The sequence below is a fragment of the Heterocephalus glaber genome, unplaced genomic scaffold (assembly GCF_053883595.1).
Source record: "Heterocephalus glaber isolate CG9 unplaced genomic scaffold, H.glaber_assembly_v1.0 deba00001523, whole genome shotgun sequence".
NCBI lineage: Eukaryota > Metazoa > Chordata > Mammalia > Rodentia > Bathyergidae > Heterocephalus > Heterocephalus glaber.
This window is the reverse complement of record NW_028258327.1, coordinates 27749219-27770681: the sequence shown is the minus strand read 5'-3', so window position 1 is coordinate 27770681 and position 21463 is coordinate 27749219. Positions and strand designations below refer to the sequence as shown.

Sequence of the window (21463 nt, the reverse complement as noted above, 5' to 3'; positions counted from 1 at the left end):
TTGACAACTCAGATATGGGTATTTGAGTGATGGGCTCCCCTACTCATTACCAGGGCTCTGGGTACAGAAATTGTGTCTTGATCACTTGATTGTGCTCAGCAATGACTAAGAGGTTGTCCTGAATAGAGTCTGCATAACAAGGTCAAGTTTTGTATGGTGAAAACAGTGAAAGGCAAGAAAAATACTTAATTATCTCTGACTTGAAAACAAAAGAAGCTGTTTTTCTCTTTTGTTATGGAGTTGACCAGAAGGTCTCAAGGAAGCCATTGCCAGGGGATTTTCCTACCCAAGAGAACTACACTAAGAGTGAACCCTTTGGAGATGTACAAAAATCTCCTCAGGTTGACCAGTGGGCTCATACAGAATGAATAATCCTTACCCACAACACACTTCCACAACTTACACCATAGTTATGGAAAAAGGCCAAATACATGTGAATAAATTGATAGAAATAAGGTACTACAGTTCAATTTGAAAAATTCAATACAAGACAAGTTTACTGTGTAGACTTTAAATTCATTTATCCAGGGACAAGTGTTCTTGGAATTAGCCTATTCATTTCCTTGTGGAGAAGGATTTAGATATGTTCTTGAAGGATGTAGCCGTTATTCACTCAAAAGATTAACATGATCAAAAGCATTAGTATGATACAATTAGCAAGAAGTGAATACTGAGGCCAAAAGAAGCCTGGGTCCATTCTCACCAATTCGCTAAGTAACAATGAAGCCATCAGGAGGTCATATAATCCCTAAACTTTAAATTTCACTGTTGTAAAAAAAAAAAATAACTGAAATAACTGGTTTTTTAAAGTCAAGATCAGTTCCATGAGTTAATCTCTTTTAATACAATTTTCTCCTATGTGATTCAATGTGATTACAATGTTGAATTATTATTGAAATTACTGAAAAGAATGCCTTTCTACATGAAGATAAACTATTTTCCTTGGATTTCTTCTTAGTCTCTTTCATGCTTTGCCTGACTTTTTGTCTGATCATTAGTTTCCTGAGAGGAGGGGATGAGGTCCTGTTTCTAGGACTCTTCTCCAGAAGAATCAAAATGTCTTCATTCCCAGCCACCCTACACTCCAAAGTAATCACTGTCGGGCCAGGGATTTAGCTCAGTGGTTCTGGCGCCTGCCTCTCAAGCAAAAGGTCTCGAGTTCGATCCCCGGTACAAAAAAAAAAAAAAAAAAATCAGAGTAATCACTGTCTCTTTGCAGGGAAACATCCTCTGACACTTTCTTAAACATAGGACGGCCTCTCTTTCTCATAGAGCTGTTGTCACATAGCAAAGGGGAAAAGCACAGCTGCCCTGAGCCTGGGCACTGGACAGTCCCAGCAGCACCAGCTCTCACGGTGCCTGGCTCTGACCCACCTGCCTGAACACAGACCTGCTGCTCCAGGATTCAACCTGCCAAGGCTCCCAGACCTTGGAACTCACTCAGAAACAACCTGGGCTTCAAGTACTAAAAAGGAGAATGTGTATTAGTTTAGTCAGTCAATATAACAACATATGATTGACTGCATGGCTCAAACAAGAAAAATTTATTTTCTCACAGTTTCAAAAGCTAGATATTTAAGATCAAGACGCCCTCCTTATCTCCCAATGAGGGCTTTCTTCCTGGCTGCAGATCACCACCTCCACACTGTGTCCTCACATGGTCTCTGCCCTGTGTGTGTGTGAGTGGGGGAGCACATTCTGGTATCATTTATAAGGGCACAAATTCTATTGGATCAGGGTCCCTCTCTTATGATTTCATTGAACAAGTACTTTCTTAGAGGGTTCATCTCCAAATACATAGAAAATGGGGTAAATGAGTCACCATATGAATTTAAGGGCGTTAGGGACACACCCATCCAGTGTTTAACAATAGGCTAAAGATCTACTTTGCACAATTTGTTCTTTATTTTTTTAAGTTAACTCTCTCAATTACAGAACTACCATAAATGTATAGTGGCTTTTATATGCTTCTCTAAAGGGAAGTATTCTGATTTATTTAGGCATTTTTATCTCCCCATTTTTGAACATGTTATTAGTTTATAATGTATTTACCCTTACATATAATGATATAATGAAAATTTATCAGCATTTTTGACAGTTCAGACAGGAAGATAGTGATTTCAAGCCCAGCCTAAGCACCTTAGAGACTTTGCAAGACATTATCTCAAAATAAAAAAGGTGCTTGAGATGTAGCTCAGTGTGAAGGTCTCAGACTTTTATAGTATAACTTATTATTTTCTTAGGAGTACAATAATTTGAATTAGTAAAGCAAATTTTGTGAACAATATCAAAGATATTCATAAATATTTTGTTAGTAACCCATTAAAATGGAATGATCAGATTATTACCTTCTCTTTGAAAATCTACAAGGAGAATGTTGTAGTTTTCTTGTTTGTTTTTCTTGTTTGGGGGTTGTTTGGGATTTTTTGGAGTTCAAGGCATGGTATTAAAGATAAAGTCTTGGCAGAGAATGAGTCACATTAGCTGCATAGGTAAAGTTGAGCAGACTGGTTTAAAAGTATGAAAAACAGCAGGTCCTTTTTAGAAGGACCTACAATTCTCAGAAGGTCAAAGAATGAACCAGAGCCCTGGCATAAGATAAATGTCATTGCTACCTTCTGCTCTGGAGAAATGCTAATTTAAAAGGATGTAAACAGGGCTTGAGTAGCCAGCAAGGGATAATCACTATAGTACCTGCAATGCAATGGTGGAGAGCTTGTCTTAGTCACTTTCTTTTTGCTGAGACAAAATGCTTGACGCCCACGTTTTCAAAGAGAATAAGTTTATTTTGGCTAACCTATCATTCCATAGTCCTCTGGACCCAAGGCAAGACAAAATGGCACAGGGATATAGTGGACAGGGAACAGGGTACAAAGAAAGGATCCAGGGAGGGAGATAATCCATCAATGATACTTCCTTAGTGACCTGTCTGTTCAGACCTACTTTCTAACAGCAAGTCAGCTATAATGCTCCCATAATCCAATCACCTTTCCAATCCCCCTCCTATGAGTGCAGGAGGCTCTTGGGAGACCTCTAGGTGTAAACTATAACAGAACCACTACTACTGAATGGTCAAGGAGAAAGGGAAGTATTTGTACCCAAAGTGCACAATCCAAGTGTGTCACTGGGAGGAAAAGGACAACTACCATCAATAGGTATGCTTCAGAGCTTCTCTTAAGTACCTCGATTTGTTCTTTACTGTCCCTATAGAGGGTCCTTCTGCAGCCCAGGCCACTATCATTCCTTTGGCCATTCTTCTCTTGTTACATTACTAATGAATTTGGATAATGGAGCCCCTCATGCCTCCACTTCTATGTACTAAATATTTTAATGGAGATCTTTGTTCCCTGTTTTGTTTTCCCAGAAATGACATTATTCCCAGTCATCCTGTTCCTGGTTGCTATGCTGCTTCCATCTTGCCCTGTAAAAGGGGATAAGGTAAATTTAAGGTTGAAAATCTTTTCAAACAACTCAGGAAACCATGAGAGAGAGAAAGTCACTAGATCAGTCTTCAAAAGTGAAAAGGGCTGGAGTGTCAGGTGCATCACAAAATACTCGTTGGTAGCTCTGGAAAACTGACACAAGTGCATAGCTGTGTTGACCAACATGGTATCCCCTAGCCGTGTGGGAGTATTGACCACTGGGAACATGGTTATCTAAATCAAGGTGGGCATACATTTAAAGTATACAAAATTTCAAAGGTAGTGTCCCTCAAAAAGGAGGTAAAGTATCTCATAATAAGTTTAATGTTGATGACAATGAAACAGTATTTTGGTTATATTTGTTAAGTAATATATATTATTAAATTCACCTATTTATCCTTTCTAAAGTACCCAACATAAAATTGAAATCATATGTGGTATTTGAACTGTGTTTTGATGGGACAACATAAGTCTATGGGTTTAAAGCTAATATAACTCCTCCTGCCCCAAGAGCTGCTTTAATTGCTTTTATTTATTCCATTTAAACACAACCCCCACAGAAAATTAGCAATATATTTATATGTAATCTCAAATTAGTATGACTTTTTCATATTCATTGTTATATCTAATTTTTACAGACAATATGTGAGAAAAATTATACTTGTTTTTAAGTGAAAATTTACTAAAATTATTAAGTAGATACTTTGCCCATACTCCAGTTATTTCTAAGAAGCATTTTCCTCAAATAATTCTGAAAACAAGGTCATTCATCCTCTTCAAAGATAGGGTGTGTAGTTGCCCAAGGAAAGGGTTTATCATCTTGCAGAGAACTTCTTGGATGCCAGAAACTTAGGGTATTTCTCCCGGTTATCACACCCTGCTTCAGCTTTGTACATACACTAGCTAGGGTTCCTTGCACTAGAGAACTCTAACGCTTGGTTAAAATTTCATTTTTCATACAAAAAATACCCATTGTCTTGCCTCAATCACATTGTCAACCTGGAGGCAGTTTATTCCTCACTTAATATTTCATTCAGGTAATTTGTTTTCAACTACTTTTCTGCAGAATCCGGGTATGGCCTTCACTTTTCATCAATTTCCTTTCTGGTCTGTCTCCTGGTTTTATTTATAAATTTATTAAAATTCAGTACCAGAGAGATCCCTAATCATATTTTGTAAAGGCTTTATTGACCTTGAACATCTCCAATTGATCACTCGTTCTATATTACATAGCATCCCTTCAATCAGTTTTTCTATACAGGATGTGTCCTGTACCTATCCAATATAAACTCCTCAACATATACATCATATTTTATTTTCAATACTTTTAATATTTCTTGTCATGTAATAAAAGGTTTATTGATACTCATTTTAAAAAAACAAATATAACTCTTCAGAATTTTTATCTACAAACCAAGATGTAAGAAGCAGAAAAGAACTACTTCTCTCTCAGAAACCAACTTGTCAGTGTTTTGAAATAAAACTACTTGAAGTTGGTTTGTGAGCTCAATAGGAAATATCTAGATATATTACTTTGTGCTTTTGTGAGCTTCAGAGATCTGGCTCTACTGATGATTAACATGCATCTCCTTTCTATCTTAGGAGTCACTGCTGTGCTGCATCTAATGGTACCAGACATTTACTAATTGTCCTCGTTCTTAGGATGTTAAAAACAGAAGAAAAAAATTGACATACAGTAGCTGATGGCAATACAATGTGGTCGGATCTATGAGTAGAGTATTAGAAATCTGGAGGGATCTCAGTATGGTGGGAGAGGCAGATGACTTATCCCATGTTTTCAGCAAATTCTATAAGGGTCTTGCCAGTTTACATTTAGAATTTAAAATCTTGTTCTTCTCTACAAAACACTATGGTTTTGTGTAAACTTAGACCAGCAAATTACTCTTATTCTTTATTGATATTTTATTATTATTTTAGTTTATTAGTACATGTATGTAGTATATAATGTTTACAGGCTTTGTGGGAAGTTGGTACAGGTACATAATGAACCTTAATTCTGTTTTTTCATCTCTTTTTCCTTCCCTCCCTCTCCCTTCCACCCAACCCTTGATTTCGGTCTCATTTACTTTCTCTTCCCAGGGCAAAATACCCAAAGCCCACAAGTTAAAAGAAGAAAGGTTTATTTTAGCTCACAGTTATAGAAGGTTCAGTCCATAGTTGGCTGGCTTCAAGGTAAGGTGGCAGAAGGGTATGGCAGAGGAGAAACAGTTCATGACAGCAGCAGAAAACAGCGGGCATCAAGGAAGATGGAAGGATAGATATACACTTCCAACCTGTGCCCATGTGACCCACCTCTTTCCATTGGGCTTCATCCCCCACATCCCACCCAGTGATAAACACATCAGGGAACTAATCCAATATCACACACTCATGATCCAGTAGCACATGCCCATGAGCCTGTCACCTTCCAAAAGATCCACCTATCAGCCTGCACCTTAGCACTCGCTTGTTGCAACCTAATTGAGTGTGACCTTCTCACTGGTTCCTTCTATGTACCTTTGTCATTGTAAGATGTTATCACTCATATAATACCTCTAGAAAAATCACAGTAATACTTCTCTAAAAACAAAAATGGCATTGGTGGGCTAAGAGGAGAGTTTAATTTGTCCTGACATCAGCTACTTCTCTATTCTCAAAGCTTTAGTCTACTACTTTTCTATTTAAAAGTCATAGGTTTGCCTTAGAATCATCGGTAATACTCAACAGCTAATATTGGCTTGAACTAAACACTTTTTCAAAATGCTCTTTGTTGTTTTGAAAGATCAAAGACTTATTCACTTGTAATTTTCAAATATATGAAAAATAAACCTGATTTCATTTCTCTTTAGAATCAAGATTTTGCTGCTTTGTCAACCACCCTACCAGAAGTCCAAAAGGAGATTGTAAATAAACACAATGAACTCAGGAGAGCAGTCTCTCCAAGTGCCAGCGATATGCTAAAGATGGTAAGAGGTTGGAATGTAGGGAAAGTGACTTGAGCCACCTTGAGCTGTGGTAAGAGCAGGCAGCTGGCAAGTGACATCTCTAAATTTTTACCTAAGAAGTCCTGCCTTGATTTTGGCATTTCACTTGTTTTATGGTCAGGGCCAAATTTCTTGACAACACTTAAATAACCTGTCAAGTTTATGGGACTGTTTTAAGTTATGACAATAGAACTAGGATATCCTAAGGCATCCAGTGAAAGGTCATTGGGTTTTTCTGCTCATTCTCTTGTCTCTCCTGATCTAGGGCCAGGAGGACTCTTCCTGTAGGTCAGTGCTGTTAAGTGTACTTAACAGTACCAATTACCACATGTATTCCAAATTTACTGGATGGAGGAATGAACTGGTAATAATAATAATATTTAGAGTAAGACAATTACTACAAGTCATTAGTTGTGCCTGCTGTGCCATTATGATAATCAGACCGTAGCTATCTTAGATTTTTCAGTTACTTAGGTAGCAGAAAAGGGCACACTAAAATATATATCTGTACTTTGGATTTTAAAAATTTAAAAATGCCTTTACAGAAACTTTATTTTATTTATTGTTTATTATCATGTGTGTGATACATAATAAATATATTGTTGGTGGGGAATTGGTACTGAATCTTAGTCCTTTGCACCCCTTCCCCTCTTCTCTATCCAGTTTTCCCCTCTCCCTAGATCCCTTCCCATTGCAACAAAGCTTACTTCCCTGCTTCTTATCATCTATCTTTATTTTGCTATTAAAACTAGTTATATTTTGTATTTCTCATATAAGAGAAACGATGGAATTTTTAACTTTCCATTGCAGAAATTTTATAGAGATATCAACAAGCCTACCAATCTGACTATATATTATGTGTCTTTGACTTTTCAACCATTGAGTGAACATCTCTTTTTTCTTTCCCTCTCCTAGGAATGGAGTAGGGCAGCTGCAAAGAAGGCCCAAGCCTGGGCAGACCAGTGCCAGTACCGTCACAGTAGGAAAGAAGACCGAAAACTCAGTGCGTAAATCAACAAATATTAAAATTTTATAAATAAATACTGCTTCTAAGCCTGCCTTTTTCAAATTAGGTATCTCTGAATGTAGATACAGTAACTGAGAATCACTACCTTGTGTTTATTGTTTTCTGTTTTGAAAATCTGTCTCACAGAGTATCGCCTTTGTATGTGTCAACCAGCTCATGAGTAAAGCAGATTAATCATCTCTTTCTCTACTTTAAAGATTAGAAAACCATCTATCTGCAGGAAAATGATTGGTAATTTAGGTCACATATAAAAAATTTAAAATAACACTAGAGTTTCTGACTTCTAATCCAATAACCATTTCATATTATTATGTAGCCTGTTTAAATTTTGAAAATTAATTTTGAAATTATAAACAATATTATTCCTGATTTTTCTCAAATATAGTTAGTATTAACATTAACCTACTTTTATTTCTTTTTAAATTTTTGATGACAGAAAATTGTGTGTGTTCTGGTTATCTACAATGCACATTATACTAAACAACAGTAACCTCAAAGAATATGAAAACAGTAACAAAATATCCTATAAATGAACTATGAAATAAAACATGTATTGAATTTTCAAAATCCCATAATTCAAACCTAGTTTGAAATTAACTGACCTGTTTTGAAGACAGGTCTTCATTGTTATTGATATTTATAATAAAATAATTGTTACAATTTATGAAGATGAGTGTTCTATATTCAGAAGAAGACATAAAAATTGGTCTTTAAAATCCCAGTCTACTATGAAAATCTTAGCTTCTTTCTTTCCTTTTAAAAGAAACTGTCCAAGAATAGTTTATTCTCTCTTTAAGCAACATATAGACATTACAATTGACATCCAAATATAAATATCATTAGCAGAGCTTGAAAAATATTAGTACATTGTAGGGATGCAAGATACTTTTTCCTAATTTTTGGAGCAGGATTTTTGGCCTGTGCTGTTCTGATTGGTTGATTAAGGAGACAACCATAAGCTTTAAAAATACTCTCCTGGTATTGTTTGTTTCATGCTTATTTTAAAGAATGATTGTAAGATTTTTTTATAGATTATACAAAACAATAATCTTTAATATTCAAATTTTTATATATGAAAATTTCTAGTGAGTATGGGTTAGAACAGGAGAGAAATTAGAGGGAGTTAGTAAGTTTCCTACAAAAAGCTGAGCACATATGATGCATTTAAGATATACACGGAGAATTTAATGTGTACATGAATGAGTCCTAGGAGATCAGACTTTAGAGAAAGATTTCTTTATCTACTCACAGCTCTGCATTCTGAGGCCATACTACATACACTGATCAAGCCTGGCTGGTGTTCATTTTACAGCTGATAAGGATCTAAGGCAATTTCCTTATGGATTACCCAACAGCAGCAGCTCTGGGTACTGTGTTTAAAGACCAGGGACTCTGCCTTGTTTGTGCATGTGTGTATGTTCCATTGTGTTCCTTATTGCTTTCCTCATGAATGATCTGTTCCCTCTTAGATGTAGGCTGTGGTGAGAACCTCTTTATGTCAAGTGCTCCCTTTTCATGGTCATCTGCAATCCAAGGGTGGTATGATGAGAGAAGAAATTTTATCTTCAATGTAGGGCCAAAGACACCCGATGCAGTAATTGGACACTATACTCAGGTAAGAAAAAATGAATAAAATACCCTTGGTCTTAAATAAACTAAAAGGAAAGTGTGTCCAAATGTTGTCTGATTCCAAAGTGGAATGTGAGGGAGGAGCTTGTGAGGACATATAGTAGTCTTGGTATTTGTTGAGTATTTGAGCTATTATTTTTCGATAGGCTGCAGGTCTTTTGTAAGGAAAAAATAGTCTGTATTTTTCTGATAATTTAAAAGTATAAAGGAGTGAATGCACAGAGAAATGTAATATTTTTAATTTTGTTCATTCCATTCAATAATTTAACCACATATAAAAAGCCATGGAAACAAAGTACCTTGCAACATTGTTTTTGTATTTTTCTTTTTCCTCCATTACACTCTCATATATTCCCTTGTTGGCTTGTAGGTGGTTTGGTACTCCTCTTCCCGTGTGGGATGTGGAATTGCTCACTGTCCTAGGAACCCAGTTTTCAAATACTACATGGTTTGCCATTACTGTCCTGCGTGAGTATACACTTCAGAGATTACTGTCAACGATACCAAATGTAATGAAGCTATTTTAACAATCTACCTGTTGATTTTAATTTCCTTCTCATACATGAAATTTTTTTTACCACTGAATGCAGAGGGTCTCAACAAATCAAGCTTCTTACATGATTCACTTTAAGTCTAGATAAACTAGATGATGTGGAGATCCAATTTTAAAAGTGAGAACTTTGAAATGAATTTTCAGCTAGGTCTTATTAGTGTTCTGAAGAAGGAATTGAAAAGACTCTAAGAGGATGATTTAAGTTCCTGGTGAAAAGATGAGTACTTCTGGGGCCTGGCTTCTGAGGTGAGAGTCAGAGTGGGGGAAAAAAAAAAGAAGAAAGCAAAGATAAAAACTTCTAGAATGCTTTTACACCTATTTCACAGTTTTATTTTTTCTCAGTCTGTGTGAGAGACTATAGCCACATTGCCTTGGCCTCTTGTCCCATTGTTGCAATCAAGAATTTGATTCCTTTCTATATTCAGATGATAATGACCAACATATACTAATGATAAGGATGTACTATACAAGTTTAAACAGCATTATTTGGAGTATGTTAGGCTTATAATTATTTGAAATGTTTAAATATATATACATATACACACATTTGCTGATGAGTATATATGGAGCAGAAAATTTTAAAATAATTTTTGGTATTTTGCCTTTCAAATTTCAGTGGTAATTATGTGGCAAGACGATATGCCCCTTACAAGCAAGGACCCCATTGTGCCAGTTGCCCTGATCACTGTGAGGACAGACTATGCAGTAAGTTTGATGGATTAACCTGCTAGTTCATAAAATAACATGATACACTTTTTAAGAGTTAGGAAGTCTTCTGAATGTAAGCAAATTTGAGGACATCTTCATGGAAAAAACTAATACTACTTTTCATAGCCTTTTTAAGTACAATTTTTACACTCTTCCTTACATATGCACTATTTGTAATGAAAAATTGTTACTAAATGTAATACAAACACCCACAATCCATTTATACTGTTTTGACACTGAGCCCTTTACAAATAAAATCTATAAAAATGATTCTCGGGAAATAATTCATAGTAATTAAATGCTAAGTTTCCTATAATCAAGAACATTGTTATTATACCAAAGCTGGCATTTCTAAAACAGAAAACAAAACTGTAAGAGTTAGAAATTATAAAATATGGCTCAGTCCAGAGAGACACATCACATGTTTCAATTCTTCATAGACCAATGAGTTTCTCACAATAAATTACTCCCCTCCACCATCGTGTACCTACAATCATCAGCTTTAATAACCACAAGCATTTCTGATTGCTAGTAAGTTTATGTAAAATTTTAAAAGCCAAATATCAAATTCATACCTAAGTTCACAAAAGCCTCAGAAATATTTTAGCAAAGAGAGTGAGCAAAATAAATAACATATATTATCTCATTTCCAGTGTTGTGAATAGAACTGCAAGAGTATTTGTGCGTAATTGGAATATGTTATTAAAATCATTATGAACAAATTACTTGACTTATTCATGGCAATTTTGACTCTTCAAAAGCATTCCCCTGACTGAACTGCAGCATGCTTTTTTGACTGAATTGAACAAATATAATTCAGAATATTAATGATATCATCAAGAATATAAAAAACTATGAAATATGGTGAGGATATGAGGAAACAGAAACCATCCTATACTGTTGTTGGAGATGCAAACTAGTACAACCACTATAAAAATCAGTATAGACACTCATCAAAAAACTAAAAATATAATACCATTTGATTCAATTATACCTCTTCTGGGTATGTTTCCAAAAGAATAAAAGACAACATACTGTTGTGATACATACATACTCATGTTTATGTCAGAGCAGTTCACAATAGCTCCATTGTGGCAATAGATGAGATGCCCATAAATGGCTGGATGAATAAAGAAAATTAGATATAATACATGATAGATTATTATTCAGCCATGAAGAATGAAATCATGTCATTTGCAAGAAAGTACAAGGAACTGGAGACCATCAAGTTAAATAAAATAAATCAGACCTAGTAAGTTAAACATCATATGTTTTCTCTTATATAAGATCCCTAATTAATTAGTTAATTAATTAGGGATGTGTGAGATGACAGGAAACTAGATTATACTTTTGAAGATATGGAAAGGGGTTAGAGGTAGGGGAGAGGAAAGGGTGAGGGGATAATGGGATTTTAAATGATCAAAATATGTTACATGCATATACCAATTCCCACACCCAACCTCATTATTTTGTAGTACTAACATGAACAAATAAATACAGTATAAAAATAATATCAAAGCTATACATTAAAGAAGAAAAGGACAAGAATTCACAACTTTGAGGAATGCCTTTCCTAAGGAGTTTAGCATCTCTCTTATTAGTATTGAATAGCCAATTGAATGATTTTAAATAGAAGTAGCCAGGTCAGAATTGTGTTTTGTAACAATAGTAGGAAGAAACAATTATATGAAATCCAGCTAGGAGACATGGACTTAAAAAAATTGGATATCTTTACTACATTAGCCCAAAAAGAATGAAAAGAAAGACAAACATAAGACAAAAGAAAAAAGTTTTGTTACTATAATTGGTACCTTAATTCATAAACTCAATTCTCTCCATGATTCTGGTTGCAAATCGAACTGGAAGAGAACCGAATCAGATTTCCCCATAAGGTCATTATTGAACCTATCCAGTGAATTTGATTCATTTCTCCTCAAACTCGATTTGTGATCAGAATCAAGGAAAGAAAGAGTTCATGAACAGAGGTACCACTGCATTTCTGCGTGCTGAAAAAAGGACAGAGAGCTGGGCATGGTGGTGCACACTTATGGCCCCAGCTACTGAGAGGACGAAGGAACAGAATCATCTGAGTATAGAGTGCAAGACCAGCCTGGGCAACATCCGGAGCCCCATCTCAGAAAACAAATGTTCGAGAATATAAGCTTCTGTTGATTCCTTATTCCTGACTTGAATTATCCAGTAATTAGGAGTGCCATTTCTCTGATACTGTGTGACTTCAAAAGAGGGTTGTAGGAGGCCAAGATGTAGCTCAGCGATACAGTGCCAGCCTGGCAAGTGCAAGTCCCTGAGTTCAATTCCCAGGACCAAACCAGGATTGTAAGGTTGGATTTCAAAGAAACATCAAGCTTTGTAGATAGTATGATAAATTTAGTTTGAGATTTGTTCACTTTGTGGCCACTGAGACACACTGAAGTAGAAATATCAAATAATCATATTGATAGTTGTCTCCACCTTTTACATTTCTACATCTTTGTCTTCCCATAAATCATTTATGAGAATCCCTAGAAAGATTAGAGTCTAGATTCTAGAACAGTATCCAATAAAGCTCTCTGCAATAATGAAAATGAGTAGTGTTTTCACTGTCCTGTAGAGTAACCCCTTGACACATTGTCACTTAGAATGTAACTGGTGCTGCTGAAGACATAACATTTTAATATAAATTTTCAACTGAGAGGAGCACACAGCTTATCCCTACTAATTTTACTGAGTGCAGGTCTAGAGAGATTCCCTTAATTTTATTCAAATTTTTTAGAGATGAAAGTAAGACAATGTATGTTAGAAATATTTCAAAAACCTCAAGTTTAAAAAGAATCACTAGATCACACAGTGAGTTTAAGGGAACTTGCATGTTCCTCAAGACTTGAAATTGTCATCGCAGTGTAATATCAACCTGTGTGCTCAGTCTCCTCCCCATTCTTACTGAATTTATTGTTCCTCGGTCTGCTATGGAGAACAGTGATAATGAAGTGACTGTTCTATTTTTATTTCAGCCAATGGTTGTGATTATGAAAATAGATATTCCAACTGTGAGGATTTGAAAAATAAAGTAACCTGTAGTCATCCAATGGTCAAGAACAATTGCCAGGCCTCCTGCTATTGTGAAGGCAAAATTTATTAACTGCCAGTACACATGAGCGGGGCTGTGTGAAGAAGGGCCACATCACCTACTTAGATTTGACCTGTACTACTAGGGAAATTATAAGAATAGTGGTTACATATTTGACTCCAAATAATAAAGAATCTTTTTTCTGGATCTGCTTCTTGTTTTACAGAAATCACTTTTATGAAAAGAATTAAAAAGTAAAAAAAAAAATCTGTCATAACAACTTTGAGTTATGATACTTTTATGATTTAAATTAAATGAATTTAATAAAGATGATGATTCTAAAAGCTTCATTTTCCAATGATTAAAGCCTCTAAAACATTGGGCTAAAATTGAGAATGATGTTACCACAACACAATGTTACTAAAATAAAAACAGTTTATTGTCACATTGTCACATGGATCTCGGGCTGTACTTTTTTTTGTAGCTCCACCTAGATAAGCATCTCCAATGAAGTGCCCGTATGTGCTGTCTTTAATTCCTCTTTGCCACACACTTTCCTCCCACTCATCTGGATTTCAACCTTGCAATTAACTTGCAACTGTTATTCCCAAATTAACCCTGACTTTCATCATGTAAAAGTCAGTGAAGACTTTTGGTTATTCACCTGCATAAATTCCACAGTAGAGTATGATCACACCTTCCCTTAAAGCTTCCTTAAGAAAGAATTCAAAATAATATATATACATACTTTTCCCTCAAGAATTGAAGCTCAGCACTCCTCCCACCTCAGCTTTTGAATCTGCACTGAATTTAGTGACTCACTTTCAAAACTAGAGGATGGGAAGAAAAAATAATAGTCACTTTGGAGAAATATGGCACATACCATCTTAACCAGTAATCTATATATAGTCCAGTCTCTTTCATTAAGATTTTTGTTGTTCCCTTTGTAAATACCCTTTTAAAAATACAATTTTTAGAGCATTTTTCTTGTTCCATGTGACTGTTTCCATAATTTGGAGTCTAGGGAAAATAAAAACCTAATCTGACCAAAACATCAATCCTTTTCTAGCACTAATTTAAAATGATGGTGTTTTTTTAAAAATAATATATTTTATGTTTTTACTGTCTTAGTAATCCTGTTGCACTAACATTAAATTTCTTTTTTCAACCTTAAATTTCTTAATTCTCATGCCATGATTTGGTTCTCTTTAATGTGTATCTCAACTAATTGCCAATAAACAATCTGTGGAAAACGATGCAAAGGTCCTAAATAAATTACTCATATGTGATTTTGATAACATAGGAATTTAATTTTGGCAGATTTGCATGTATTCTTTGTGTATTTTAAATAATGTTTTAAAAATTAAAATAGTAAATTTATTCAAAATTTATGTAACAGAAATTTTATAAAAATATTTATGTAAAATATGTTAGAATGATAGGTGAAAATGGGGAAAAATAGAATAAAATACAAAATAAAAGGTATACTTTAAATTGCATTGGCTAACCTGTGTATAGTGTTATTGTTTGAAATATTTCACTTCCTCAATTTCTGTGCTCTTTCTTCCTCAATTTCTTCATTCCTACTGTTTTGCCATGTGTTTTTCTAAGATATCAAGGTGCATCTTTAGATTATAGACCTTTACTTTTTATTTCTTTTCTGTCTTTTGGAGTTTTTTTATTTCCAAGACCCAAAGACTTCTAGAATTAATCATCAAACTCAGCAAGGTAGCAGGATGCAAAATCAACACACAAAAATCAAGTGTTTCTGCACACTAAAAACTCCATGAGAAATAAATTAGGAAAACAATACCATTCACAATAGCACCAAGAAAAATTAAATATCTAGGATTAACCTAACAAAAGAAGTGAAAGACCTCTATAATGAAAATCATATCACTGAAAAAGGAGATGGATAAGGACATCAGAAAATGAAAAGCCTTGTTCCTGCGTAGGCAGAACTAATACAGTCAAAATGGCTATACTCCCAAAACTGATATCTCGATTTTAAGCAATCCCAGTCAAAATACCAACAGCATTCCTCATAGATCTAGAGGAAACAAAAAATCATATGGAACCAGAAAAGACCTAGAGTAGCAAAAGCAGTTTTGAGTAACAATAGCAAATCATGAGGTATCACAATCCCAGATATTAAAGTGCCATAATAATCTTGAGGAATAAGTAAGAGTTAAGATATAATTGTAAAAACAAATTTAAAAAACGACTAGCAAAACTCCTGTAGTTGAAACAACCTTTTTGTTTTTACTCTCTTACATAAAAGTTGGGGGCAAAAATGTAGGCTTTTCTCCATGAGATCCTATAGAAAAACAAAGCAGTAACACAAATCTACTACTGTTAAATAAGGTGATCATCCTTTGTCCAAATGAGATTTTGCTGCTGGATTGCCAACCTGAGGTAGAGAGCTAATGAAAAGCAATTAGTTTTATATTAAATACATGACCTCAAGACTTTAAAAATTACATTCACTTACTGTATTGGTGATTAGTTGTGAGATGCTGTCTACTCCAGAAGAAAGGTTTGAGAATAGTATCTCTAGCTGGATATCTTGTTCCAACTAAAAATCAATACAATCTATTTCTAAAAGCAAGTAGGAGGGAAATAATGTCCTGGGAAGATTTTACTGTTGTAACATATAGGGAGAATTTTACTGATGTTATAACATCACCGATGATCTTGGTCCTGCTGTTTGTGACACTGGCATGGCTAGATTTTCATCTCTGGGAGAGCCGATATTCTGTTCTTCTTCCTAAGTCCATGGCAAGTTCTGAAGCAGATGTTGAAAACCCAGATCATGTACAGCCACTGCACAAACTGTCACTCTGGCCATCCAAGTATCCAGGCACTCTTCTTACAAGAAAATATCCCTTCTCCAAAAGGTGCAAACAGATAACTTGTCCAGTTATTGCATCTTATTCATATTTAGGTACATCCTGGTGATATATCTAACATTACTATGTAAAACTATAGGAGAGCTAAACAGTCCAGCAAAGTAAAAATACACTCATGTTTCTCAGCCTCCCTATTCCCCTACTCCATATACACCCAATATACACCAATGGAAAAGCGAGTGAAACCACGATAAAAAACAGTGAAGTAACAAACCCCATCGTTTCATTAGAATTGTGAAAGAAATCACATTTAATCAGAACTTCATGAACTCCCTGTCCCGGCAGTGGGAGAAATTGCTGGGGTAGACTGGTTCTATTCTCTAGAGGAACTTTCTCATTCATTTTTCATTTGAGACCCTTTGATTCACCAATTGAGAAATATTATTTGGTTCCTAAAGTCCTGGGTCTCTTCTGAAGCAGATTTTAGAAACCCAGGCCACTTAGAGCCACTACACAGTTTTCCTAGCCTCTTTGCAAGTGCACTTTTATGAAAACAATGAATGAAGTTAAAGCTTCTTCAAAAATAAGATCCTATTGCAAGGACCCAAGTTCAATCCCCGGTACCAAAAAAAAGAAAAAAAAAATCCTATAAAAATTTTACAATATACTGGAAGAGCTATATAGAGCATACTTGTGTAGGTGATTTGCTGGAAAAAAATTAGAACAATTAGATAACAAGTATACATCACGTGAGGAAAAATAACATTGTAAAAGAAGTTAAAAGAAATTAAGAAGACAAGAAAATGAAATGGAAAATAAAGTCATAAAGCATATTTAAAAAATTGGGCCTGGGGATTTAGCTCAGTGGTGCCATGCCTGCCTGGCAAGTACAAGGTCCTGAATTCGATTCCTGGTACCAAAAAAATACAATTTAAAAATGATCAAGTGTTATTAGAACAAAATTTTAAATGGTGTTAGAGGATTAAATAAAAAAAATTGAAAGCACTGAATAAAGAATCAATGTCTTTTATTACAAGGTCAGGTAAAAATGCTCACATGCATATATGATATAGGTGAATGAATTTATATATATATATATATTATTCTGTGCAATTGAAACAGTTTTATAGGACAAATTTTCATTTTCTGCATTAAAAATAGTTTTCAAATTGTTAATACCGAAATTTTAAAATACTTAAAGTTAAGGTGCTATACCACTAGATGGCAGGAACGTCTGGTGTACTGATTCACCCTATTGGGTTTGTTTTGCCCAACACTGAAATTTTAATTATTTAACTCACAAACTTCAACATGACTAGCCATGTATTTTCTATGTATTTTCAACAAAATAATCTTAATTATAATAACTTATTTCAGGCAATACCAGCTAATAATGTTGTGGATGAAATAAATTAAAATATAAAATTAAAATATATTCTTGGCCTTTAACTTCTGCTAATTTTTTTAACTAATTTCCCATCTTATCAAATCAGAGCTCTGCTGAACATTGTATCAGACTTTGAGATCCCTAAATCTATGTATTTTCACAGTGAAACTAAAAAAAGTGGATATGTCTGATAAAAATTACTTTTAAATAGTTTCCAATCTTAGTATTTGTAAAAATCTAAATTTTGCAGCAGTTGCTGATCCCTAACTCAATGTGTATTCATATTAAATCTATAAAAGTCAAGCCCTCTGATAAAAAAGAAATATTTAGCAAATGACAGAGTGGAGGGCAGATGAAGTTCTGTATGAAAGAAGAATGTTTTAGTTGGCATCTCCTCACTTCAGAGGCCTTGAAGTCCACCTGGGGTCCTGTGCTGCCTCTCTGGCTGGAAACTTTCCCCAGGCAGGAAATGAGCCAAATGTTGGTTCACCTTTGCTGCTCTTGTCTCCAATGCTGTTTCCCAGATCGTGTTCTAGATGTTCTAAGCTCTTTCAGATGACAGAGGTTATCAAGTTCCTGCTCTTTCACCTTAGATACCCATGAAGATGCAAATCACTTATTTTATTTATTTTATTTATTTATTTGTTTGTTTCTTTTTGGTAATGGGAATTGAACTTGGGATCTTGCGCTTGCGAGGCAGACAGTGGAACCACTGAGCTAAATCCCCAGCCCCAAATCACTTATTTTAAATGCTTTATTTTACTCTTTTCTTTAAGACATAAGTGAATATATATAAATTTACATACCTACATATATATCTAAACAGACACACACACATATCTATATATGCTAATGAAATATGTCTTTCTCAAATATCTTTTCTAATAGATGTCTTGTCTAATTATATACATGTATTTGTTGTTTTGGTACATTTTTTAAATATTGGTACAGAAAGTATTTTTTCAATACACCAGAGTTCTTACATCTTGGTTTTTTTTACATCTTAAAATAAAGATTATCTAATAGAATTTTTTGAAGCAACAATATGCACACAGCAAGTAGAGCAGAAAGTACAGAGAGTCCTGAAATAAGCACCCCCCCCACCTCTTAATTACAATGCCCTGTCCCACAGTGCTGTATTGTAACTAATGACCCTACCTTGACACACCATCACTCCGTACCCACAATTTATTTAGGGTTCACTCTCAGTGTTGTATATTCTATGGATTTTGACACATGTTTAATGGCATGAACCTGCCAATGTAAGTTAATAGAGAATAGTTTCACTGTCTTAATAATTGTCTGTGTTCTGTGTATTTGTCTTTCCCTCTCCCCTAGCACCTTGCAGCCACTAGTCTTTTTATCTCCATAGTTTTGTCCTTTTCAGAATGTCATACAATTGGAATCCTACAGTAGGTCACTTTTTAGATGGGCTCCTTTCACTCAATAATATCTATTTAACATTCCTCCATTTCTTTTCATAGTTTGATAGCTCAGTTTCTGGAAGCACTGTGCATTGCCTTATTGTATATATCTAGCACTTATGAAATCATTCACCTGTTGAAAAACATATTCATTGCTTACAAGTTTTGGAAATTATGAACAAAGGTTTTTTTATTCATTATCAGGTTTTTCTGTGGGCATAAGTTTTAAACTGGAGGGGTGAGAATCCTATGTGATTACCACAGGCTGAATCATATAGTAAGAATATACATAGTTTTGTAAAAAAAAAAAAACTACCAAAATGCATTCCAAATGGCTTCACAATATTAGTCTTTGCAGAAACAAATTAGTGTTCCTGTTTTTCCACATCATTATTAGCATTTACTGTTGTCAGTAATTTAGTTTAATAGGCATGATAAATCATTTTATTTCTTTTTAAGATGCAAATTATATCATTTGATGTTTAACATACTTTTACTTGTCATCTGCATATCTACCTTTCAAGTTGTTTCCCTAATTTTATTAGGTTGTATATTACTTTATTGTTGAGTTTAAGAGTTATTTGTATATTTAAAATACATGAAATACTTGTGTTTGCTTGTTTTCATGCTAGGGATGGAACTTAGGGTCTCACACATTCTAGGCAAGCACAATACCCCTGAGCCACACCCCTAGCCCTTATGATATGTATCTTTTACAAATATTTTCTCTGATTGGCTTCCCTTATTATTTTACAGGTTTTCCACAGAATCAAAATTTTAAGTTTCATAAATGCAGCTAATCAATCATTTCTTTCTGTGATGGAATTTTTTGTATTTTATGGATGAACTCACCATCATACCCAAGATCATCTATCTCTTTTTTCCCATGTTATATTTTAGGAGTTTTAAAGCTTCCTCTTTTACATTGAGATTTGAGATACATTTTGAACTAAATTTTGTGAATAAAGTAGTATCTGTGTCTAAAATTATTTTTCTTGCTTGTGATTGTCCAATTGTTGCAGAGTCACTCAGGTGAAAGTCTGTCTTAGTTCTATCAGAATGTTCCGCTTCTTATCAGCATCAGTTGAATGTAGTTCTATGTAGTCTGCGCTCACCTCCCATTGGTCTAGTATGCTATTTTTTCCAATTCCATGCTATCTTTATTCCTGTAGCTTTGTAGAAAACCTTGAAATTAATTTTATTATAAATAGTAGAATAATGAACAGGAGAGGCTACAAAGTATGGGAAGAGGGTAAATAGTGGAAGATTAACTTTTGAGTGCCAAAATACAACACATAACCAAGATATGCTCAGCATTCAAAATTAGGTAATATAATCTATCCCACAACATACTCTAGTAGAAAAACCACTTGATCATTTCAATAAATGCAGTAAAATCATTTGACAAATTCAGTGTCCATTGATAGCATTCCTCACAAACTTAGAGAGGAATGTCCTCAGTTAATAAAAAATCATATTCTAAAACTACAATTCACATTATGGTTAATGGTGAGAAATGCAAAGCTTTCCCTCAAAGATCAGATATAAGATAAGGATGTCTCCCCTTAATATTCCATTTTTTTCTGATTTCTTTGACTTTTTTTCAGTTTGAATATGAAGGATCTATGTGTTTACAGTTCTATGAGTTAGTCCCAGTCATTTAAAAAAATTTTGTCATTGACATGAAATAATTGCACATATTTATGATGTGATAATTTAATGCATGTATATAATAGATAATGATCAAGTAGGGGTAATGGTTATTTTCATCTCCTTAATTACTTATCATTTTCTAGTGTTCAGAAGCTATGGACTCTTCTCTTGTAATTCTAAAATATATATTAAGTTGTAACATCTAGTTCTCCTACTATGCTGTGGAGCACTCTAACTTCTTGCTATCTAACTATATTTTGATAACCAGCTCTAATCACTGTATCTCATCCTCCTCCCAGCTTTTCTCTCCTCCACTCCCCATTATTCTACTCTCTACTTCCTTAAAAGCAACCTTCTTAGCTTCTACATACACATGAGAACATGAGCCTCGTTTACTTCATTCATACACTGAGCCTACCTTACTTCATTTAAGCCATAATGACTTAGATGTTCCCCTGATGCCATCTTGTTGATCTATAGCACTAGAACAAGTTTCTGTTCTGCTGCTGCATAATTTTTTTATAAATAAAGGGAAAGGATTGTTTTAAGGTAAGAATATGAATTAAAAGCCATTATTTTCATTATATCATCGGGCTAGCTGCTTCCTTGTGACGCAACACTCCCCCTCCCTTCACCTTCACCACACGTGTTGTTATGGTTTATATGTAGAAGTCACCGAGAGACTCGTGTGCTCATAAGCGGGGCTTTGGAAGAGGATTGGACCATGGGGTCTCTGTAGTTGACTTGCTGTTAGGAGCTG

General features: G+C 34.6%; 1 protein-coding gene across 1 annotated transcript; it reads left to right on the top strand.

The window, feature by feature from the left end:
- The first annotated feature begins 3335 nt into the window (after positions 1-3335).
- LOC147825016 (cysteine-rich secretory protein 3-like) lies at positions 3336-13597 on the top strand. The gene is made up of 7 exons (XM_087188139.1): positions 3336-3438; positions 6272-6388; positions 7322-7409; positions 8903-9048; positions 9433-9530; positions 10232-10320; positions 13335-13597. The coding sequence occupies exons 1-7, from the start codon at positions 3367-3369 to the stop codon at positions 13460-13462; spliced, it is 738 nt and encodes a 245-aa protein (XP_087044265.1). The 5' UTR covers positions 3336-3366; the 3' UTR covers positions 13463-13597.
- The last annotated feature ends 7866 nt before the right edge of the window (positions 13598-21463 follow it).